The 8,250-nt window shown below is 54.3% G+C and overlaps 1 protein-coding gene across 1 annotated transcript in view; it reads right to left on the bottom strand.

Moving 5' to 3' along the window:
- Positions 1-1,885: 1,885 nt before the first annotated feature.
- grip2b (glutamate receptor interacting protein 2b) overlaps positions 1,886-8,250 on the bottom strand; it is a 179,007-nt gene continuing 172,642 nt past the window's right edge. Inside the window, exon 25 of the mRNA XM_067998289.1 lies at positions 1,886-4,524. Coding sequence (XP_067854390.1) covers positions 4,312-4,524 — 213 coding nt within the window. The 3' untranslated portion in view covers positions 1,886-4,311. The remainder of the gene's footprint in view (positions 4,525-8,250) is intronic.

Here is an 8,250-nt window from a genome sequence, read left to right as displayed (position 1 = left end):
TACACATTTAAAAATACAAGTTTAAGGATGCATCAGTTCAAAAGCCAATAACAGGTACTGTTGCTCCAAACAGAACAACAGGGTACATTTTAAAGCCTTTTCGTTTTTATTTTAAATAGTTTCCATCAATAACTTTTCAAATTATTGGTAGTCAACATCGAGAAGCTTTTTTTATTCCCGGCGATAGTTTGGATTTCGAACAATATCTTACAGTTAAGTATGGCACATTGCAATCGGGCAGAGACGGCATCAGAAGACACTTTGATTAAAGAAAGAGATTCTGACATCGTGGAGACTGAGGGGGGCCAGTGAGACAAAATGGCTGCCGATCTGTATTAGACGAACAAGACTTCAGGTGGGGGATCTATGCTGTTACAAAATGGTGGACTGAGGTTGTCGACCAACACAAACAGGTTTCTAGATACTACCCCTTCTCCCCCACCCAGATTTGTCCTTCTCTACGCTTCTGAAGTCGCTGACTCTTGCTGGAGTGCGTTTCGCAAACTCCCTGGTGGTCATTCTCGGTGCACGAGCTGGGACAGGGGACAGCAGCGAGCTGTTCCACCGCGGACGCCATCACAGCCAAGCCCTCTTGCGCTTCCCAACAGGAGTTGCCGGATAGTGATCAGGAACAGGATCCCTGGCGGGTTTCGTAAGTCCAGAGGATACGGAGGCCAACTGCAGCACCCCTGCCAAAATCAGCTCACTCAGGACACGGTGAAGGTCGATCGTGGTCAGTATGGCTCAGTTCCAACCCAAGTGGAGCATTTACCCATAAAGTGTGGGCGAAGTCACGTCAACACACTTTATACTGGACCGCAGCTAGGAATGGAGGAGTGGTATATGGAGGGGAAACAATAGCCTGATGCCATGAGCATACCAAGGACGAGTACCAAGGCATTTGCTTCGATGATTGACGTGCTTTCCTGGTGCTTACTATCGACAAGGCACGGAACCCACCCTGGCCCATTGGTCATCCCGTTCCCCCACTCCCCTCAGCTACATAACCTTGGGAATGTCACGTCATGTGACGTCACGTCACAAAAACAGTTGTAGCAGTCAGTAGGGGACAATTTTAACCCTCCCCGCTGGACGGAGCCGGAGTGGGAGGGGGGGGGGATCAGTTAAAATAGAGTGGAACCATTTCCCGCTCCGTTCCCACTGGTTTTGCCGATGGACGAGGAGCCCAGTGGATACAGATGGGAGCCTCGTGCATAAAGGTGAATCGGGGTCCTGTGATGTCAATAGGACTCATCGATGATGTTTTAACCGGGGTCCAAGCAGGGAAGCCGCTGCGGCTATCCAGCCAGGATGTCGGCAGCTGGTGGGAAGGATGTAGAGGTCCTCCAGGAAAGTGAAAAATGTTTCCTGCGTTAGGGCCGGGAGGAGCAAGAGTGCATCCCCCGGCCTCCACAAGGAAAGTCGCGGCCTCCTCCCCTGCACCGGGCTCCCCCCATCCCTCCTCCCCTGCCCCGGGCTCCCCCCACCCCCGCCTCCCCTGCCCCGGGCTCCCCCCCACCCCCGCCTCCCCTGCCCCGGGCTCCCCCCCACCCCCGCCTCCCCTGCCCCGGGCTCCCCCCACCCCCGCCTCCCCTGCCCCGGGCTCCCCCCTCCAACCCCTCCTCCCCTGCCCCGGGCTCCCCCCCACCCCCGCCTCCCCTGCCCCGGGCCCCCCCTCCAACCCCTCCTCCCCTGCCCCGGGCTCCCCCCACCCCTGCTTCCCCTGCCTCGGGCTCCCCCCACCCCTCCTCCCCTGCCTCGGGCTCCCCCCACCCCTCCTCCCCTGCCCCGGGCCGCCCCCCCACCCCTCCTCCCCTACCCCGGGCTCCACCCCACCCCCGCCTCCCCTGCCCCGGGCTCCCCCCACCCCTCCTTCCTTCCCGTGAGAACCTCCCAAAACCTCCTCCCCTCCAAATTACCCGGAAGCCAGTGGGAGGGTCACTGGCCGCCTGCGGGCAGCCGCTCTGCCTCCTCTTCCCGCCACTCCTTGGCAGGAAATGGACCGTCGGTATTTAAAATACCCGGGCCCGAAACCTAGGCCAGCGGGTGAGATTGGGACGAGCCCCTCTCACCAGTTCCGAGTTGAAGTCGAGCCCCTAGGGTCCATCATCTTCCGTGTGGTAAGAAAAGCAGGAACGGACTGCAATGGCTGTCTTGATCTTCACTGTTGGAAGTTACCGAGGGGAGGGAAGTGGATACCCAAGGGCAGGATGGATGGCCAATTGTGGAGGGAGTAGATGCTATTTGAAACCATCTCACTTGGGAGTCGATTCACAATAGAATGACCAAATTCCAACCGTTAACTTTGGTAATTGCCCATGGTACAGGGGCTACAGTTGGCTTCAGCGGCCCTGGTTTAGGAGAGGAGAATCTGCCAGGGTTTGTCCCCTCCTGATCGTAATCTGGTGATTCCCCCACACTGAGCGTGTGCAGACACGAACATACAGGGAGAGCAAGGGGCCGATGGCGGGGCTGAGGTGCCCTCGCGGTTCACAGCCTGCCGGCACTCACCGGGCTCCCGCGGGGACAACGGGCAACGTACTGGAGGGCACCCGGTACCTACGGAACCCGCACCCCAGCGAGAGTCAGCGCCTTCGGGAGAGGAAGATTGTACAGGGATAGCCAACGCATCTTGGCCCAGTCGTCTCCTCCTGCAATCTGATGTCTGAGGCTTTCGCTACTAAAATGGCGGATGGGTGAGTTAGAGACAATTTTAGCGGTGAAGGGTTTTCAATTTACTATAGAAGTGCAATTTCTTTCTCTTTTTAAAACACTTGACATCCTAGGACACAAATGATGCATAATTTACATGTAAAAATGCACACACACAAACTCAGCACATCAGCCTCGCTGTGCGAGACTTGGCCTGTCTGAGTTACATTAATTGTGCTTCAACTTCATTCAGGGTAAAAGGGTGCTCCCACTCAGATTGTCTCTTGTGATTTTCCTCTCCCCTCCCTACCCAATGGGCAGCGATAAAATGGGGCGTGTATCTATATTGCAATTCTCCCCCCCGTGCTTGACGTCCCCAGTGACACTTCCCAGCAATCCTTGGAGTAAACGGGGGCGTCACTGGGCGTCGATTTCGACTTTTGGCCGGCCTCCTGTTCCAGCGGCGAATAGCAACCCCCCACCAGCAACACCACGGCCCACCAGCACCCCCACCCCGGCCTCACAGAAAACAGGGCTCCTACTGCGGCTCACCGCCCTTTGACCTCAGGTGCGTCGGCCGGCTGGGACACGAGCAGAGGAAGGTGCTCGGTGGGGGTAGGGGCGACACTGAGGCTGGTCGAGCAGTGCCCGCAGTGTTTATGTGGAGCCCGGGCGAGCACTCCCACTCCATCCCACTCCACACACAAAAAATAATCTACTTTTATCATTTTCCCAGCCATTTCCTGATTGGACGGCAGTACACCTGGGCAGAGTGTTTGCGTCACAAGCTCCGCCCATGTACCCGTAAAATTGCAATCGGGGTCCTAACTGCGTCATTAGCCCCTCGACTTGCATGGAAAATAGGCCGACTGTTTATTTCAGGCAAAAGCTTTGGCCGCCCAGCAGGAGGCTCCTTTCAAAATGTCGCTGGCCTCTTTGGGCGTTGAAGTTATCAGCCATTACCGCCTGGTTCAGTTACAACTGTCCCCATTAAAGTCATTTGCTTATTCCCCTCTATGCTCTATTCAGCCTTCATATCCGCCCTCACTGAGAACTGACAAAAGGCCCCGGTATGAGGGAACGAGGCCTACATTTTTACCATGAAGCCTCAATCTGCAGCTGATGTACTTAAATAGCCAGAAAAGGTTATCAGGAGCGTGTGTTTTTTGTTTTGGAAAGTTTAGGGGGGGGAAAAAATCTTTTGGAATAAAAGCACTTAAATAAAGTAAAACTCTCCTGTTATTATGCAACCGATTTTGGCAGCTACGGGGGAAGGGGAGGGCGAAGGTCGCCAACTCTGGTTGGGCGCTTTCCTGGAGGTTTCACAACATGACCTCCCGCCTCCAACCGCCTCACCCAGTCAAACAGCCTTACCTCCAACAGTTTAAATGGCCCGATGACTTCTCTCCCAGGTTTGCTCGCAGTGGTGTCGGTGCGATTATTTCCTGGAGACTCTGAGGGTAATCTGAGGATTGGGCGAGCCCCTAGGGAGGGCGGACAATTGATGGTGGGGATATCTAGCTCCTCCCGTGCGGAGCGGTCCAGCTGAGACTGGATTTGCCGAGCGCTAAGGGAAAGCAGTCGGGAACTGTGCAATTAGGAGAGTAGCACCATTGGAAAATTGTCCTGCGGCCTCGGGGAAGGGTCCGCCTCTCCTGCTTACAGCGTCCTCGTGTTTTTCCTGGTGTCCCTATTCTCCCTGCGCTGCAGGAGACGGTGCCCATTCCGCGAGCCCTCGCAGTCTGCGGACCTGGTGCGTGCGGTCAGTGCCAGGGGGTTCCGGCTGACCACCAGGTCCAGTCTGTCCCCCGACTCGGAGATGAGGGGGACCATCAGGCAGCAGTCAAAGTCCCTCGTCCGGATGTGGTTCACCTGCCGTCGGAAGAACATAAAAATATTAGCGGGCCCCTCCCCCATTTCAAAGGTCACATGGTCTTTTCCATTACCTCAAGCGAGTGGGGGAGGGACGAATCATTGAAGTTTACAGCACAAAAGGAGGCCATTCGGCCCATCGTGCCTGTTCCGGCTCTCTGAAAGATCTATTCAATTAGTCCCACTCCCCCGCTCTTTCCCCATAGCCCTGCAAATTTTTCCTTTTCAAGTTTTATCCAATTCCCTTTTGAAAGTTACTATTGAATCTGCTTCCACCGCCCTTTCAGCAGCGCATTCCAGACCATAACAACTCGCTGTGTAAAAAATAAATTCTCCTCATCATCTCCCCCCTTAGTACTTTTGCCAATTATCATCCAGGGAAATTCCAACAAGAGATAAACAAAAGTGAGCAGTAGAACACACAATGTTACATAGAATTACACGGAATCTGCAGCACAGAAACGGGCCATTTGGCCCAAATGGTCCATGTCAGTGTTAATGCTCCTCACGGGCTATTAGTGTTATCAGACCAATCTCAGCACTGACCCTTTAACCTGCTCCGGAGTCACCATCTTCGAGTAGGCTCCACTCAGCGCCAAAGATAATTCAACTCACAGCACAGCCAGCTGCACCAAAACACGGGCAAAGTCAGCTCACCGACCGAGTACAGTCTACGGCATTCTGACCAGAAACAATTGGCCAACCTCGGTTAGGATTGGGGGAAGCAGGTGATGACTTTGCATGGAAAAGAAATTGCATCGCAGCGTCATGTGACTCTTGTGACCTCAAGCTGCCACTTGGTACAGAGACAAAGTACTGAGCTCAGTCCTGTCCTGAGACCGGGCCCAATCCCTCTAAACTGAGGTACTGAGCTCAGTCCTGTCCTGAGACCGGGCCCAATCCCTCTAAACTGAGGTACTGAGCTCAGTCCTGTCCTGAGACCGGGCCCAATCCCTCTAAACTGAGGTACTGAGCTCAGTCCTGTCCTGAGACCGGGCCCAATCCCTCTAAACTGAGGTACTGAGCTCAGTCCTGTCCTGAGACCGGGCTCAATCCCTCTAAACTGAGGTACTGAGCTCAGTCCTGTACTGAGACCGGGCTCAATCCCTCTAAACTGAGGTACTGAGCTCAGTCCTGTACTGAGACCGGGCTCAATCCCTCTAAACTGAGGTACTGAGCTCAGTCCTGTCCTGAGACCGGGCCCAATCCCTCTAAACTGAGGTACTGAGCTCAGTCCTGTCCTGAGACTGGGCCCAATCCCTCTAAACTGAGGTACTGAGCTCAGTCCTGTCCTGAGACCGGGCCCAATCCCTCTAAACTGAGGTACTGAGCTCAGTCCTGTCCTGAGACCGGGCCCAATCCCTCTAAACTGAGGTACTGAGCTCAGTCCTGTACTGAGACCGGGCCCAATCCCTCTAAACTGAGGTACTGAGCTCGGTCCTGTCCTGAGACCGGGCCCAATCCCTCTAAACTGAGGTACTGAGCTCAGTCCTGTCCTGAGACCGGGCCCAATCCCTCTAAACTGAGGTACTGAGCTCAGTCCTGTCCTGAGACCGGGCTCAATCCCTCTAAACTGAGGTACTGAGCTCAGTCCTGTACTGAGACCGGGCCCAATCCCTCTAAACTGAGGTACTGAGCTCAGTACTGTCCTGAGACCGGGCCCAATCCCTCTAAACTGAGGTACTGAGCTCAGTCCTGTCCTGAGACCGGGCTCAATCCCTCTAAACTGAGGTACTGAGCTCAGTCCTGTACTGAGACCGGGCTCAATCCCTCTAAACTGAGGTACTGAGCTCAGTCTTGTCCTGAGACCGGGCTCAATCCCTCTAAACTGAGGTACTGAGCTCAGTCCTGTACTGAGACCGGGCTCAATCCCTCTAAACTGAGGTACTGAGCTCAGTCCTGTCCTGAGACCGGGCCCAATCCCTCTAAACTGAGGTACTGAGCTCAGTACTGTCCTGAGACCGGGCTCAATCCCTCTAAACTGAGGTACTGAGCTCAGTCCTGTCCTGAGACCGGGCTCAATCCCTCTAAACTGAGGTACTGAGCTCGGTCCTGTCCTGAGACCGGGCTCAATCCCTCTAAACTGAGGTACTGAGCTCAGTCCTGTCCTGAGACCGGGCTCAATCCCTCTAAACTGAGGTACTGAGCTCAGTCCTGTCCTGAGACCGGGCTCAATCCCTCTAAACTGAGGTACTGAGCTCAGTCCTGTCCTGAGACCGGGCTCAATCCCTCTAAACTGAGGTACTGAGCTCAGTCCTGTCCTGAGACCGGGCTCAATCCCTCTAAACTGAGGTACTGAGCTCAGTATTGTAGTGAGACCGGGCCCAATCCCTCTAAACTGAGGTACTGAGCTCAGTATTGTAGTGAGACCGGGCTCAATCCCTCTAAACTGAGGTACTGAGCTCAGTATTGTAGTGAGACCGGGCCCAATCCCTCTAAACTGAGGTACTGAGCTCAGTATTGTAGTGAGACCGGGCCCAATCCCTCTAAACTGAGGTACTGAGCTCAGTATTGTAGTGAGACCGGGCCCAATCCCTCTAAACTGAGGTACTGAGCTCAGTATTGTAGTGAGACCGGGCCCAATCCCTCTAAACTGAGGTACTGAGCTCGGTATCATGTCAAGAACCTGTAGTTCACTAACCCTGCGAGTCAGAAATGATATAAACACTGCTCCTTCCATCAGGTTTGAACCCCCCACAATGACTATTTTAAATACTCTTTGCTTCACTGGCTAAGGTTGCCATTGGCACAGGGGTTGGGCATTTTTAAGATAGACTTTGAATATAGTGGATTTTACGCCCTGACAAGGTTGGATTTGCCTGACGGTTAAAGGTTACTAGCCTGCTCAAAGTTATAATAAGGTGGAGTCAGACCCTGGAGGGAGCCATTCACCCCATCATGTCTGTGCTAGCTCCAAAACTAATGCCCACTGCCCTGCTCTCTCCCCATAGCACTGCGTGTTCCTCTGTTTCAAATGCTTATCTACTCTTCCCTTTAAAAAGTATCTCAAGCCTAATGTACTGTCCAGGACATTGCGCTCCTGCTGCTGGACTCAATACCCAGCCACTTCATCCCAGCTGCAGTGTGTATTATCTCCAGGAGGCACTGCAGCAACTCACCAAGCTTACTGTGACAGCACCTTCCAGCCCTGTGACCTCAACCACAAAGAAAGGCAAGAGAAGCAACACCATGGGAACGCCATCATCTCCAAGTCACGCACCATCCAGACTTGGACATGCCGTTCCGTTCCTTCATCGGCGCTGGGTCAAAATCCTCGAATTCCCTGCCTCGCACCACCATGGGAGCTCCTTCACCACACGGACTGCAGTGGTCCAAGGAGAAGGCCCACCACCACCTTCTCAGGGCAACTCGGGATGGGCAATAAAGGCCGGGCTCGTCCACACCCTCAGAACAAACGTAGAGAAATGTTTTCCTTTGTTCCCACTTTTCTTTGCACTTCTCTTGAGGGAGCCAGAGGAACTGAGCAACATCTGGCACCTTGCTTAAACTGCCATTCTTCATAATGTGGGCCTGGGCAGCAGGCTATTCCACCAAGGGTGGCAGTGCGGGTGCTGATCCTGATCCTATCTTCAACTGGCATCCAGACACGTGAACTCTCCAGCTCACTGGGCAGTAACTGGGGGCGGGGACCCCTGGTGATTTTAGCTCTGCCTGGCCCAAGAGTGCCGAGCCAACTATAGCACCCCTACCGCTGCCCCCTCTGAG

Source organism: Heptranchias perlo, chromosome 17 (genome assembly GCF_035084215.1).
Source record: "Heptranchias perlo isolate sHepPer1 chromosome 17, sHepPer1.hap1, whole genome shotgun sequence".
In the NCBI taxonomy this organism is placed as follows: domain Eukaryota; kingdom Metazoa; phylum Chordata; class Chondrichthyes; order Hexanchiformes; family Hexanchidae; genus Heptranchias; species Heptranchias perlo.
The sequence above is the reverse complement of the archived record's forward strand: the minus strand, read 5'-3'. Positions and strand labels throughout refer to the sequence as shown.